General features: G+C 40.5%; 1 protein-coding gene across 2 annotated transcripts in view; it reads left to right on the top strand.

Annotated features, from left to right (window-relative positions):
- The window catches only part of LOC132916239 (prickle planar cell polarity protein 3-like), a 117,284-nt gene continuing 100,726 nt past the window's right edge, over nucleotides 1–16,558 (top strand). Inside the window, exons 1-3 of one of the 2 annotated variants that reach the window (XM_060976057.1) lie at nucleotides 1–1,025; nucleotides 3,818–3,929; nucleotides 4,830–4,958. In XM_060976057.1, coding sequence (XP_060832040.1) covers nucleotides 4,831–4,958 — 128 coding nt within the window. In that variant the 5' untranslated portion in view covers nucleotides 1–1,025; nucleotides 3,818–3,929; nucleotide 4,830. The remainder of the gene's footprint in view (nucleotides 1,026–3,817; nucleotides 3,930–4,829; nucleotides 4,959–16,558) is intronic. The other variant, XM_060976056.1, reaches the window with a different exon arrangement.

The raw sequence follows: 16,558 nt of genomic DNA, 5'->3' as shown, positions 1-16,558 counted from the left end.
TCGTGACGTATATATTTTCCTTCTTATTCACTCGGCCTCGAAGAAAACGACATTGTATGTAAGTTTCCCGGGGTGAAATAGTACAAAGCTATGTATACGAATCATTTGGTCAATGTAAGAATGCGATCAACACCAAAGATAAATTAGGACCGAAGCGTTTTTATTTATCTTTATTTACCTCTATAACCTTGAGATGACAGTTCCGGCGGTGGTGCTAGCGCTACAATGCGCAAGCTTCTCGATCGTTGAACCGCGAAATGGTTACCAAATACGTCCGCGAAGTGATGATGTCCACCCTCTGTGAAACACGAGAGACTCGATAGTGATGTGATACTAGTAGAGTAGAGAAAGAAGGGGGAGGGACAAAAAATAAAATAAAACGATATCGAAAGAAAAGGCTGAGAGTATCGGCGGAAGGTACAGAGTGAAAGATAGAGGTAGAAAGAGTGGAACAGAGCGAGAGCGAAGAGAGCGAGCCGAGCGTTCGGCTTGACTCGAGTGCAGTGTACGGTGATGCCGCGAGGATGCCACCTTCGTCGGTCCTCTCGACACGATATAGGAAGGCGCGACGGTACCCCGTGATCTGCCGGGGCCCCACGATTCGACTGTGCCACGACATTGCGCTATTACTCGCGCAGTGCGGTGCAAGTGCAAGTGCAGGTGCAACTGTGAAGTGGTGCCAGTTCAACGACGACGAGAACGTACAAGCGGGATACTACGCGGCGCAAGAAGTCCGACGATGCGGCAAGTCAGGAATCCTCCTTGTATCCGGTGATTCGCGAGTGACGCTCTCGAAGACAGATCGGTTAGCGTTCGCGTGTTCGCGCATGTGTGTCGCTAGGTGTTACGCAGAAAAGATCGTTCTTTGTTCGAAAACGAGCAACGAAACCGGCGTACGAATTACATCTATAGGAGGAACAGTGAATTCGTATTACGACTGCGAATTCCCACCAGGATCGAGTAATTCGAGCTATCCCGAGCATCGTAGTTTCAGCATATTGGCTGCAGCAGAGAGAAAGCAACAGGTATGTGTATATAGATATGTGTATATGTTCCGTATTCTCGGTGGTTGCACGTTATACGGTCGCGTTGCCTGTTCGTTCGCGCACGAACGTGCGCATGCTCTTGATCGAAGATCTCGCTGTGCACAAACCAATATACAGACTGGGCACTGGTGACTCTGTGTGTATGTGTCTTTCATCGCGGAAGAACTCCAGTTCAACCGAGTGAGGCGAGGTCGTCTTCTTGCATCTGTACTCCCTTGCATACGAGTTTTGCTACTTCTGTATTTCCATACCTATGAATAAGATGATCGTGCGAAACAGACGTGCATACGACCGTGCAGATTCGCATAAAACTTCCTTTCAGTTAATTCTATGCGTTTGCTGTGTATAAAGGATTCAGACGATGTCGTATACGGTTAAGTTATTTTGTTTGATTTATTTTGTCATTTTGTCCAAAATATAATGATAGAAGTTTGGTTCGTTGACAAGACGATGCTGACGATAATTGATCGTCATACTCCTTTGTCGAATGAATTTTACGAAACTGAGTCACTTTGATCGTTCCGCGACTCTTCGAAAACCCCTCGTTAACCAATATTTATGTCCTCGTTCGTCTGTCCCCTTTTTGCGTTTCGGGAACTAACTGAATTCCCCCTTGATATTTTAACATCGAGTTAATGGTAAGTAAGCTCGTAAAATCCACCAACGGAGTGGTACATCGATTTCGATTACGATTTTTACCAAAGATTCAATTAAAATTATCGACACTTTTATTAGGCGACGTCAAAAGTTTTCATCCAAAAACTGTAACGCCGTTTAAGATCACGGGGACCACCTACTCCTTTCAGAGAATGTTAATTGGCCGTTTCACGAATTATAAAGCAACAACGAGGGGAAGAGACACGACAACCACTTGCTATCGTATCCATTAACATACCTGAGTTCACCCTATCGTCGCCGTTACACACTAGCGACGCTTAACGTTAACGACGCAAAAAGAAACTAATTACAGCAGCCTGCAACCACTTGTTCTGTATATACTTGGTGCGTTATATCGTAGCCCACTTTCCTTATTTTCCTATGTTTTCATTTCGGCAAGCTCTGGGTACCAATTATAACAACTTAGGCTAATTATTATCGCTTATTCAGTCGATGGAAATTGCGAATGTTCTGTCTGCGAGTGAATATCTTGAGATGATACTACGCGGGATGGCACGTAATATTATATACAACAGGATGATCATAATTGTAGGAACGAAATAAGCGAGCACGACGTAAATTGGATTTGAGAGTGGTTCCGGTTCGTGAGAGTAGCAAGACAACGATGGTAGTCTTTCGTAAGAAAATGTATACACAGACCAGACACGTGGATATCCGTGTATAGGATATGTTTGTTAAAAACCATAACGCCGGTTTAATTTTATCGAAGGGCTCTCCAGGTAAACCTTGAAACGTGCATCGAACGAAATTACACACTGCGTATACGACTTCCCCGTATATAGCTTTATTAAAAATGTACGTAGGTAATCTCGCGGTTACGATGATCGGATACGCATGTGCGTGACTATTTCATCAAAATTTGATTTGCTAACGTTTCTATAGTTATGGTATTTCACATTTGAGATGGTAAATCGCGTGAACTACAGTCGCACAAGAAGGAATCTGTGCTATTCTGTGCGCATTCCGGATTACGCGATAAGATTCAGACAGGAAATACAATATGGGCCGAGATATAGTAACGTCATAAACTATCGAAATGCGGCATTGATTGACGTCTTGTGTTCCAGAATTAGTTATTACAAAACCATATATTGTATTCTATTTTGAGAAAATTTGTATAACAAATAAGTTAGTATAAAATATATTGGCCCTGCATTAAAAATTTCTGCACACGATCCTGTTTAGGATTTTAGGTCTTTAATTTCTTTTCTGATTAATTTTACGATCTTGCTATATTATGATTTAGAATATACAAAGATAGAGACGTGTCGATGCGCGATGGAATGTCGGTCAATAAAGCGTAATAAGGTTATTGTGCACGCCACCAGAGCGCTAATTACTTCTGGACACCATCAGAACGTTGACGATGCGCCATTTAAATGTCACAGATGTGGTGTCAGATATGCGAGAGACCCATAAGGAAAATGATTCGCGAGATCTTACGTAGCGATTATTAGCGATATAAAGAGAGCTAATAAGCTATTTGAAATAAAAGGACAGGCATGATGTTCGTGTATCGTGTTACGTTGAACGTACAATTGTATCGGTTAGCGAAGTATCACGTACTGTATGCTTGGTTTAATATGTAGTTCTCCTGTCCTTCATGATTTTACAGACAGTGGCACGTGACAGTCGTAAGTAAGACCATGAGCGACCTTGTAGTTCCTGTCACGGTTCTTCATAAAACTCCGCGTGGTTCAGCTAGCCTTATTGCACGTTGGGGGTCGTGTAATAACGCTGTGGTTAAATTCCTGATACTTTTATTTTTCCCGGACGATACCAATTTTTATATACCTACCGTATGCGGCTATGATCGACCTTCGACGTTACCCTCGTTCAAACGTGATCGATCCTATCCTCCCCCTCTGTCGATTTAGCTTTCTTTTGCTCTAGAAATTTTGTTTTCGGTTAATTTCATAATTCCGTGGCCTGTTTCCCCTACAATTTTCAATTTCACTTTATCGGCTGTGACCAAACGCCTGAAAAAAAGGAAAAGAAAAAAAGAAAAGGTAATCGACAATCACGCTAAACGGTGGGATAACTTATCGACTCTGCCTTCACGGTGGTTTTGTTTCGTTTCCACGCACGCACAGCTGCGCCATTATTTTTGATCGCATCTCTGAAGGGGAAATATTTATAATACCGTCGACGAAGAAAAACGGAACAACAAGGAGAAGAGGCGACCAGGCGTTTAAGAATATGAGGGTAAAAAAAGAAGGGAGACAGGATGATGAAACAGTCGGTGCTTCTCGCATGGTACACAAAGATTTTCGTTATATTCTGTATATGTAAAATTTCTAGAAGGTGTAATTATCTGGTGTCGGTTAATCGACGCGCGGATCGAAGCGTACGAGACATCGGTTACTCGTTAATTACCGGTTTCCATTATTAATTCGAGCAGGGCGTAATCACTCGTGTTTCAATCCTATTAGATGGCGCCTTTAATTAATTATTTTCGCGGCATACCTTGTTGCGGGATCCGGGAGAAAATGGTGCGTTAGCGAGATGTCAGACTTAAAAAAGTGTGTACGTACAACGCGCGCGAAAGAGGGTTACAGGAAACGAGTATGACAAGACAAGATGGAGGAGACTATTCTTAAATTTGACCAAGATTGATGATCGGCAAGGTATGACCCCGTAAAAGTTTCCCCGTGATGGTTTTCAACAGCGTTGTCTACGATGGAATAACGCGGAGGTACGCGCACGTGTATTTATGGGATATATGTTAATTTCATAGTTCGTGGTATTAAAGGAATCATTTGTCTGATTTAATAATGCGCTGGTGGGTTTGGTCACGGTAGAATGTTAATTTACGATAATTATTGTAATTTATGGAAATGGACGTTATTAATTTCTTACGTTGGGCTTGGTACAACTTAGATTGGAGATCGTGACACAGATGCACCAATTTGCATAGAGACGAATAAAACAACAAGAATTACTTTTTATCGAGAATTATATTTTCGGTAAAGTGAGAAGATATGCTGTAAAAATTTCACGATCAGCAAGATTGCATTATGATAGTACATAAATTGAATTGATATGTAACATCATATATGCACATGAAAACAAATGAAATAAGGTGAATCCTTTTCTTTGTTGCAGAATGCTGTCACCCGGTCAAGACGGCCAATCCAACAACAGTTACTCGCACGGTAATGTCGTTCTTCAAGGTGCACCCTGCGGTCAGTGTCGAGATTTATGCCCGGCTGGATATGTGCCCCACTTTTGGCGGTGAGTAATCAGACGTAGTTTGCATGTATTATCGACTAAAAATCACAGTTCCCCGGTGAGAACTGGTGTACGATATTCTGATTAAAACGCAGGCAGTTTCGTTTCGGTTAGTGCGTTTTCAACGAAAGTGCAAGTACATACCATAAATGTATATTATCCACTACTTGTTGCGTGTTCTTTTCTCTCGTTTTTCCTTTATTCTCTAAAGTATCGCAAGAAAGTGTTCGATATGCGTGATGCGTTTTCAATGAAAGCGAAATGAATGACATGTTCCACGGGAGGTGCTATCCCGACGTTTTTACCATCCGAGCAGAGGTTATCATTATGTGGCAATACTAACCGAAACGATTACAAGAGAAATTGCTGATCGCGCGATCAATGACCACGCGTAAATACTTCTGTAATACCGGCTATAGCGAGAAGTAGAGGCACAGCGACGCACGCGATGCCTCTTTGATTTTCTCCGACCGGCGATACTAGTCGGAAAGGAAAAGTAAAATGCTATGAACGAAACCGGTGAAACCTGGTGCGCTTTGTTGCAATAAAAAAATATAGAAAAAGAGATAGACAGCGTCGAAACAGAAAATTATCTTGAGTCTAGAGGGAAGACCGGAGATGCAGGATTCGCGTCGACTTATCCTTGATCGCAGGATCGCAGGATCGATAAAACGAAGAAGTACGTCGTTCCACTAGGGTGACCAATCTTCGTATAACCAATGCGTGTTACGTGAACTGGTCCCGTGACAGCTTCGTTCCTGGTGTTGATAATGTATAATGTTGCTCGACCCTCGTATACCTCCTTCTTCTTTTATATTTAGACTCTGTGAATAAGAAACTTCTTAATGCAAATTACGCTAGGAATGTAAGTAGTAGGTATTCATAATGAATGTCGTTCATAGCTCGATCATATGATCGTGGTTTATAAAATAAGTTTACTGACATTTTGTAATTCTCTTGCTATGTTTGTTCATATTGCTGATAAGTTAGAAATTAAGTCGTACAGATATTTGCCTCTTTTTTTTTTATTCGTTTATCAGAACATATAGGGCGACGTGATAATTATGATCGTATGTGACTAGGGGTATATTTGTATTAGCTATAAATCTTGACAAATTAGCTTCTATAAAGACTTCTAAGTTTCTGCTTGCTTTTGTATTTTTCTTTCTTTATTTCACGCTTTTGTATTTATGAACATGGATAATGTTGTAATCTGCTTTCTGTCTCAGTCTTTACAGATGTATGTGTTTGGTTAAGTTTTTCAGATTCTTTAAGTCGTTTCTTTAAAAAACAAGTCTCCATATGCAATGATTTTATTTTATTATAAACAACCACCGTTTGTCGTTTATGGGATGGGTGCCGAAATAGAAATATATATGTGGTCCATAAATTTACGAAAATTTTCGATATATACTCTTCTATAAAGATCCTCTCTATATTCAATCAAAAAACCCTTTCAAGCTACAACAATCTCCAATCACTACGAACTATCTAAAATTTCTCACAATTCCATCCAATTACCTCTCCCCTTTTTCTAGACCCGCGTCAATCGTTTGCTTCGAAGAAGCAGCGTAAGACGCGCGAAACGCGTTCAAATTGGTAGAACGTGTTGTGCAAATAACGGAGGGTCGATTTCCCGTGGGCAGCCAGAGTCACGTGGGGTAGCGCCGCGGATAGTGGTGGTAAGTAGAAGGCGGTCGAGGCGCAGAAACGTCGTGGAAGCGTGTCCGTTGGTTCCGTGGAGGCAGAGCAAAGGGAAGATCGAAAGAGGGCAAAAGGAAGGTTCCTTCTCTGCTTCGGGTCGTAGGGTCGACTCGTCGGTCTCACGCGAGGCCTGCGTGCAACGAGACCGGCGCGGCGATGGGCCGTTCCAAGACGAATCGACTGGCAACCGAGCTAACCGATGAGAAAGAACGAGAGAGTATGCACCACCAGTTCGCCAAACGATCGGGATGGTGAATGAGGGGGGCAGAGGAGAGAAACAGGGATGTATGTTGGTCTGTAATTAACATACCGAGCCCCTTTACCCCCTCCTCTCACGTAAAGTTGGTTCGTCGGTTCGCAGGTTCACCAAGCGCCTCGTTGTTCCCTTCCAAAGCTTTGTTCGACACTCCGAATATCGGGCTTTCGATTTTTCGATTTTTCAATTTTAGGTTAGAACTAATTTGGATCACTTGATATTGGTAGTTTAGTCGAGGATAATTTTTGTTTTAAATTATTCGATTTCTTTAAATTATAGGTTAAGTAGGAGATTATTGGCAAATGTTGGTAGCATTGTAAGAATAGTTTAGTGTAAGATAAAGAGATTCTCCGTTGATGTTAAGCAAGGATGAATCATTTCTTATGATAGATCCTTTGATAGTATTATATGTATTTCATGATAGTACCTGATTGGATTCAAGAAATGTATTAGAATTTATATATTATTTGTTGATATTTTATATTTTTGAAGATTTGTACTGTACATTAATTTGGAATCTATAGATCCATATTGGTCTTCAATATAATAAGAAACCGTGTACAAAATGTACGAAATGAAATGACATTAAACATGAAACTAACCTCTAAGACAACTACCAAATATATAAATCGTATATATTCTTCACCTTCTAAGAATCACGCATACGGGATCCCATGATACGATGGACAACTAAGAAAAAGTATCTTCGTCTCCAACTAGTCACAATGAATTCTAGAAGGTTGAAAAATACGAGATCGAGGCCAACCGGCTCCGAATAGTCGGACATCGATCAAAGTCCGACGGAACCGAAGAATTAAAGGTTTCCTCGCGCTCCAGTTCACTAGGCTGGTAGCTGTCAACGTGATTTTCCAATGGCGTTTTTCATCGTGATACGATATCTTTCAACTTTTTCCGTCACTTTCGTTCCTTATACCGTGCTCATTGCACGATATACGATCGACAGGCCAGGGTCGAGGTAGCATTCCCTCTCTGTGCTCTAAGAGGATGTTAAAGTCGCTTTTCTTTCGCTTTGGTTACTCGTCCCGCGAGTTTCGAGGTTAGGGCTCGCGGTTAGTCATTAGCTGTGGATCATTAATCCACTATCGAATTTATCTGTTAACTCGAGGCGCGCAGTGGTAAATCATGGCGTGGCGTTTTACGGCGAACCTGAACTAACGAGCAGTCTCGTCCTGTCGATGACTGTTTACGGAAAACGCGGTCGACGTTTCCGTGAAGCATAATAAAGGAATCGTTGGATGAATACCGCCTGTGCTTTAGCATCGTTTCATGCCTAGTAATAGTTTCACGGATAATTTGATGGACCATTTCGCCTGCTATAAAATTAGGCAAGAGGCTTTCGATCGACTCTAACCTATAGTTAACTAGCTTGGATTAGGATGTTAAGAAATTATAACTTCATACCTTTACAATTTCTCAGCGAAATTAATTATCTCTCTCTAGAGAGCTATAATAAATAAACTTATCCTCTAACTTGGCTTGAAGATGGATATTTACAATGGAACGTACCTTTGTATATGCAATAATGGATGATGCTGTTGTATGGAGACGCTATCTCAATTTTTCAAATCGGAACTATATCTTGACGTACTTCTGATAAACGATGGATAAAGGCAAGAGAGTTTGATCGAACATTTCTATATACATATATATGTAGATAAATTCAAATATGTCTTTTCTCGCTAAAGAAATAGAGAGAGTTTATTGTGCTTCGATTGGCTTATCCGTGCAAAAACAACAACAGAATAACTTGCATCGCGAACACGTGTTTTCTTGTTGGTACCGACGAAGATCTTGGTATAATCAAAAACCGTGTAACCAATTTAACAGCTGAGCCGAACCTAACCTTTCAGCCGGTGAATGTGGTATGTTCATGATCTACGAAGAGCGTACATGAACGCGTACAATGAAGATCCACAGTCACGATAGCGAGGCTGACTTTCTATTCCCATTTCAGTGTTCAATCAATACATCCCGTGTATCCAGGGTTTCTACTTTATTAAAACATCGCTTTAATTAACGTCCAATTGGTGTGGGTTTGTAAATCATAAAGGGATAAGAGAGGCTCCTTGTTATCTGTTCTCGTAAACCGTTTATGGTTATTTTGGTTGTAATCTGAAAAACAAGTGTGATCACCTTTACTTTGGATCGATTGGTTTATTTAGATGGATACGTAGACAATATATTTACTAGTGGGTCGAACTAAATTATTTCATTCAAATTTTATAGGTCATAGATTAAATCGTACAAAGAAATGGTTGCCAGCATTGTTTTATTGAAAACGAAATTTATATTATAAATATCATACTACATGCATATTATACGTGTAGCATAACCTTTTCAATCTACTTAACCTCTGAAAACACTTCCTCTATCACCTAGTATACCAGTTCCCTAAAATACCTTTACATAAGAATTTTCTTCATAAGAGTCTTTTTCATAGTAATTTTTATTTCTGAAATACACAGTTTTCTTGTGAAATCACTAAATGTACTTATATACACTTTCTCTCCTTAACTATCAACTAACCTCCATTTAGCAAACTCTACTCCCCAAAACATTTTCTCAAGTCTAATCTTGTGTCTAGAATTCTTCTGTTAATATGTACATACTTACTAACTTTCTTTATCCCTAATTCAGTTTCCACAATAACATACTGCTCTGATTACCTTAATGCTTACACTTTCCTCAAATATGTATTTCCTAATCTCATTAGCTCAGATCTTCATCACACGTGACTTTCCACGCCCTTGTAACACCACTATTCTCACAATGTACATACAACGTTTCTCTTTAAATCTCTCATCGTGTTTAGTTATTTCTCGACCGACTTCACACGAATTAGCGGTTCCGCCTCTAAACAGCCATCGAGAACGGTATAGCCCGTGTAACGTTACGGAAATCACGGTTGTCCCATTGTTCGTACCGCGAAGATGCTCTTCACCGTTCGTTGGCTATGTCGTGGCTGTGATTAACATCATTTGCAGGATCCCCCGGGAGGGGAACTCGTTAGGATCATTAAGGTTCTTACGCTCGGTATAAGCCATCGCGTCAACGCGTTTGACAGAACGTGTAATCAACAACGAGCACGACGATGAGGTTATGGGTCCCCTCGTCAACGCGTTCCAATAGGTAGTACATATGCATGTTATACGTAGTATAATGTGTCCATTCTTGAGGACAGACGTCATACTAAAATCCAATGAAATACGATTCATTCGGCTTGGACGAAAGAAACGAAAAAAAAAAAGAAGAAGAAGAAGAAAGAAACGATAACGTCTTTGGTGCACGGTTATTCTCGGTCGTTTCGGAATCGTCAAACTCGATCGCGGTTTTATTTGTCGTTCTCAGTTTTAATTTCGCCTCTTTGCTTATCGGTGCTGGTTCTTGGAAGCTTGAAATTATCTTCGATGGGAAAAGGTGGTGTGTTGCTCGTTACGCGGAGATTTATTCTAAAAAAAAAAGCAACGTCTCTTTCCAACGTTCGGCGCCGACTTGTAACAAGAAGGTAAAAGGGAATAAAAGACAGAGAAAGAAAACGTTCCGCCGCGTTCGTCAAAATGAAGGCTTTCTATCTCGTGTTCTTGTTTCGCTATTTTTCGTGTCCCCTTGTGTGCGAGTATCGGTCGATAGGGGGAGACTCGGTGGAAATCGCACCGCTTATCTGTGGGCGATCTGGCTGGGCATTTTTATCGGGGTCTTGAACGTTTTACTTTAGGAGATTATAGTCTTCCGATGTTGCTCTCCATGTTATGTTTATTGGACGGAAGATTACGAAGGGAAATAAATATTGAATATCTTCGTGTTTTGTTTTTTTCTTTTTTCTTTTGTTCTTTCCTTTTAATTGTAATGGAGAAAGAAAGATGGCGACTGCTGTGATGTTTGAGAAGATTAAAAGATATAAAAACTGATTGATGTTAAAAACTCATTAAAAATACTTTTTCTTAATTTTTTTTAGATACTAAGAAGACATTAAAGTACCGTTAAAAGAAAAAAATTCCATCAAAAGAATTCTTTGGGGTATATAAAAGGTTGAAATAAAAGTTACAAAATTGTCCCAACATTTAGAGATATAATTTCGATTTCGTGTGTACGCTCGTCAAATTCGGCTTACCGAAAGGAATTAAAATAATTGTTCGACGTTGACTGCTCTTAGAAATCGTTGACGAAGACAAACGCTTTTATCCAGCCCCGAAAAAGTATGCCCCTAAAAGTTCAGCCTCTGGACGCCGATTTCTTCACGTTCATCGAACCAAGAACAGAAAGGGTTAGTAGAGAAGAAGAATGTCGCTCTGCGTCGCAGGTTTCGTATGTGTCCCGCAAAAACTTGAAGACCTTTGGTTCCTCCTGTCCTGGCTACGTCTTCGGAACTCGTTCCCTCGCTCGGCAAACTCGTTGTTCTTCTTTCGTCGCATCCCCGAATGCAGGCCGTTTCACTTGTCGTTGCACCGCTCTTCTCGCGGTTTCTTCTTCCAGATATATCCATATGCAACTGTTGTTGTTTCTTTTTCGACCGTGTTTGCTTTTTCCATTGTTAGTTTCTTCTCATAATTACGTCTTTCGAACTTAAGAATTTCTTCATTGGAACATTTTTTTTTTTCTTAAAAATAATGAGGTTAAAAGTAAAATGGTTTCATAGTATTTGTTTAACTTAGCATAATAGATCAGATATTGTTTGTTTGCGGTTTGGTGTGGTTTCAGCCAGTTTGCCCTATTTCTGTTCAATTCAGTTCGACACAATTTTATTTCATTTGCTTCAATACGGTTTAACGGTGCCATTAAGTTTGGTTCATTCCCATTTGACTCAACTCAGTTTGATTTGTTTTGATACAGTGTGGTCCGACCCAGATCGGTCCCAACTTTTGTTTGTTTCGACTGATTGTCAATTTAGTTTTTTTCTGTATGATATTCTTTATTTCAATATTATTTTAATCGCGTTTAACTTACATTATATATTTAAATATATTTAAATTTAGCGAAATTCTGTTAACCGTTTTATTCCTGGCATAGTTCAATGTATTAGAAACAAGCCGAAATAAAATACAAGTTTCACAGAATTCGAGGCGAAGTTATGCGATACTCGCCAGAACGACGCCGCTTTTGCGCAGAATCATTTTTATGGCAAAGAATCCGGCCACTTTTTCTGATTCTTTCGGCCCACCTTTCTATACCGCGTTCAGAGGCCGCGTCGTGTCCTGCCTTTTACGGCACACGTTGCCCGCCTCGGAAGCCGCTAATTAGCTTTGCTCGCGTTCATCTTTGAACGTTTAATCGAACCGGCTATATTCAGAATCCTTCGAACACTGCACTGATTCACTTTAAACCAGGTTACTTCGATTCCGGACTACCAACAGAAATTCATAAAAAAGAGGATTACATCGTAACATGAGTATTTCAGACGAGAAGGCAGCCATAACCTCACTTCCACTAATTTTTTCCACTAATCACACTTATTTTTACTTATACTAAATCACACGAGATCAAATCCGATAACAACTCGATGTTAAGGAATATTTTTCTGTATGAAAGTAGAGAGACGTGAAAAACACTTCATAATACAGACGAATCCGAAACGACCGATAAAACTAGGTATTTTTATATATCGAACGCCATACGAACGATAATAAACAGACTCATAAAATTGAGTTATAGCCATGGTTATGAAATAATCTCCGTTTGTATGTACAACACTGAAATATTTCACGATCTTTCGACATCGTCGTATGCTGAGAACTTTCTCGATCACGACCGACTTACCGCGTTGTGTCGTCGAAAAAGGAGAAGAGAATCGAGGAATCGGTCGAAGTGTGAACGAGCGATCTATCGACGCTGCAACGAGGGGAATGTACTGGTATAGTGGAGATTAACTGTGCGTGTTGTTCGATGCTTTCCCTTCGCCCCTTTGCCTTGCGAGTTCTTCATAGACAGGCTGACGAAATTAACCCTTCGAACTGCTGTTGTTCACGGTTTGGAATGAAGATAGACTATTCTATAAAAATTTCTTTGTAATATCATTTGTATAATTATTATTTATTATGATGATTATAAAATAATTTCTAAGTATAGTTCCAAGTAGTAAGCAAAAATAATAGATTAACTAATTCTAGATACAGAGATAAATCTAAATTCGATTACCATATACAAAAGATTCCCAAATAAGATTTTGTCTAAGCGCAATACAAAATATTGAAAAATCGTAAGTGACAAATTGATCAATTCCGCTTCGGACACAAGAGATCAAAGCGGCAGACTAACCAACCCTATTCCAAGTAAAAGAATTCTCTAGGTGTTATATTATCCAAATATTCAATCCAAATAACAACCCAAAACATTGATCCAAAGTGGCGCAGCACGCTATTCGAATTACATATCAGTGTAACCATATCAGTGTAGCCAATATAGCCATGCAGCATTATTTACCACGCATTTCCATTCCGCTGATCAACAAACCCATTCCACTTTCTCATCTTCTCCCATTCACCAAATATTCCTATCAAGCGACACTGATAGTCCTGCATAGTTACCATATACGATACTCTAGGGATCTTATTAACCGTCAGCGATTAAGACGAGGCTAAATAGAAGGAAGTCGCGTGCGCGTTTCTACGGAAATCGACAGAGGCGATGCAGATGGTAAAGAAGCCAAGTGGATTCACAGAAAGGTCATTAGACCAAAGACAAGAAGGACAGATATAATACGGTTAGATAGAGAGAAGCATGGCTTTTTACACGCGTTCGTTAGTGCAACGCGAAGCACGGTAGAAATGCAATGAAAACGCAGTCCCTGAGAAAAATCGCGCTGCCCCCGCGTACTGACCAAGCTCGAGCACGCGTGGAATGCGACAAAACCCGATTTCGCGTCCTTTTTTTCGGTTCGTTACACTACTAATAATCGGGGAGGACGATTTTACTGGAATCGCGAGCTCGTTGGCGGTCAGTCACGTATCCATGACCACAACTCCATAGCCCTTCCTCCATCCCATGCTCCTCCCCCCTTGATTAGACAGTTTATTAAATATTTCAACCGCCATTACTTTGGACGTGGTTAACTCCAAGGGGTAGAAAGTCATTTTCCCGTCCATTTCGTGGCTATTTTTTTTTAAATGGTGTGTGACGACTTCGAAGGGTGAATTCAGAATTGGAGAAAAATATGTATCACATTATGTGGACATCTGTAACAAGAGAATTCTCTTGACTTTTATATTGGGTATATGGAATTAACCATATATCCAATACATAATACACCGTTTTCTTTTGTATTTGTCTATATTATAATATTTTCAAATTTTTAAAACAGCAGTTTGTGACCAACCAAAGCCACTTTCAAATTCCCTAGAAATCCCCCAGATGCTCAAGTTCTTTTTTTGCATACGTTTACCTCTTCTTCAGACGTAATCATTTATCATCAATTATGATTCATCTCCCATCAATCTACTCATCTGTCATTTTAACATTCAAGCTTTACTTCCTCTTTCCCCTCCCTTTACTCAATATTTTACACGGCCGTTGCATCATCAGAACCACGAAGAGAGTTTCCGCAGGTGCGCTTGACCACGTGGCTATCAGGATGGCGTTCGTGCCTTTCCAAAATCGTTAATCGCGTTTAATAGGCAGATTTACGGGTTTTTGCGTGGCCGTGGTCCGCGTCTGTTTCGCGCTCTACACGTTGTTTACGCGACCGCGTACCTACACTGTCGTTTGTCAACTGTTAAACACTGGTCACCCTCGTTCCTCTCCCATTTTCCACCCCTATAGGCCGCGGGCGATAGCGAGGTTCTCTTGATTAACGAGACACCCCATATATATCCGGCACGCCCTCTCTCCCCGTCACCTCCGCGCCCAGTGCTTGGGGGGAGATCGCATTGTTGCATTCGTGCTTTACTGCATATTGCACTGCTGCCACGATCGCTATGTTGCCCTCTGACGTTTCCCTGATACCAGTTGCTGTGCCTTGGAACAAACGGTTCACCTGTTCTATTTATTAAGGGTGGTAGAATGTGGTATTAGAGTGCCTTTTGTTGTTTGGAGGTTATGTTGTTATTGATGTTTGGTATTTACGCTGATAAAGATTAGACATGAAGTTAGGTCTATATGGAATATTTTGAAGGTGGTTAAGATTCGCTTTGATTCAGTCAAATCAGTTATAATATGCTCTAAAATGCTTTATCTTACAATGATCCGCTTCGATTCACCTTGAATCGCGTCAATCCGCTTTCGTTTGCTCCGTTCCGTTTCAATCGTCTTCGATCCGCTTTGATTCGCTTCGATTCGCTTTGATCTGCTTCAAATAGCTTCAATCCGTATCATCTCCCGTCAACCTTTTTTAATACGATTGCACTATTTCGCCTATATTAATCTTTTATTATATATTAAACATTAGAGTGGATTGATCATTGAAATACAACTTTGATCGTAATATATTGCAATATTTCAATGGTCTAGACTGCCATTGTGGATTCGACCTTAAAACTTTACCTACCATTAGCGATCCTTTGAGTAATGCGTCTGGTTGGGCTTTAACTTGAATCACCTCGTATATGTCGTACGCGGTCTCGTTGTTTTAATGCAGCGTTAACCATCGATTGCTGATCGAATCAATATACGATAAGCATGTTAAATGTTCGTCCCAGAGAGAGTTTCGAAATTCCAATATTTGTTTTCTCTTTATTAGGGTTCGTTTTACATATATGACACACAAGATATATATTGACGACTATGTTCTGCACTGTTGTCTGGGATAACCTTGCATTAGGTCCACTTCGACGAAAATAAACGTCACCTCTTTTGATCATAACTCAATTCGAAGTTTATTGGTTCCACTTAATTCGATTCGGTTCATTTCGTCACAGTTTGGTACAAGTTAACGCACCGTAATTCTGTTTCTTTTAGTCGATCGCAATTCTCTCTACTTCCGTTCAATTAATTTCATTCGTCTCGAATCTGGTCACTTCGTATCGCACTGAACTCCATCCCACGTAATTTCATCGTAAGAACATCCAACATGGCGGACAGTCAGAATTCTACGAGAACCATTCATTACCAGGCATTATAGTTCCATGTAATCATTTCGTAAAAATGATTCCACGATAATTCTCGACCTCCTAATAACCTCCCTTACAAACCTACCAAGCATCGTAGCTATGAACTATCTCCCTACAATCATCATCACTCCTGCGCACCATACGTACCCAATACACGATCCGAGCACGATGATTGCAGCAGAAAAAGAAGCCTGTGTACGTTCTAACGAAAAGAAGTCGAATTCACGCGGTGTATACGTGCACGCGGTCAAACTGGCATATGTGGTGGGGTTAGGATTGATGGTGGGGGAAGAGGTAATAAGAAGGACCAGAGCCACGAGAGTCTACTCTTGGCCGTAGAGCAGTAACGACGTACGGTTAAGAGCAGGACAGTGAGGGTGGGAATTAAATAGGGTGGACTCTTGATTAGTTTTCTCGTCCACCCTGCTCCGAGCACCCCAGATCACTTCCACGCTTAATCCAGCATTATGAATATTTTCTCCTCGTCCCACAGACGGACTTACCGAATGAGGAAAAAGCATAGTGTGGTTCTGACCAGTAAGTATACAGGTTCTACCGTATACTCATGTTACATATCGTATCTT

This window comes from Bombus pascuorum, chromosome 2, assembly GCF_905332965.1.
Source record: "Bombus pascuorum chromosome 2, iyBomPasc1.1, whole genome shotgun sequence".
In the NCBI taxonomy this organism is placed as follows: Eukaryota; Metazoa; Arthropoda; class Insecta; order Hymenoptera; family Apidae; genus Bombus; species Bombus pascuorum.
This window is presented reverse-complemented; position numbering and strand designations above follow the sequence as displayed.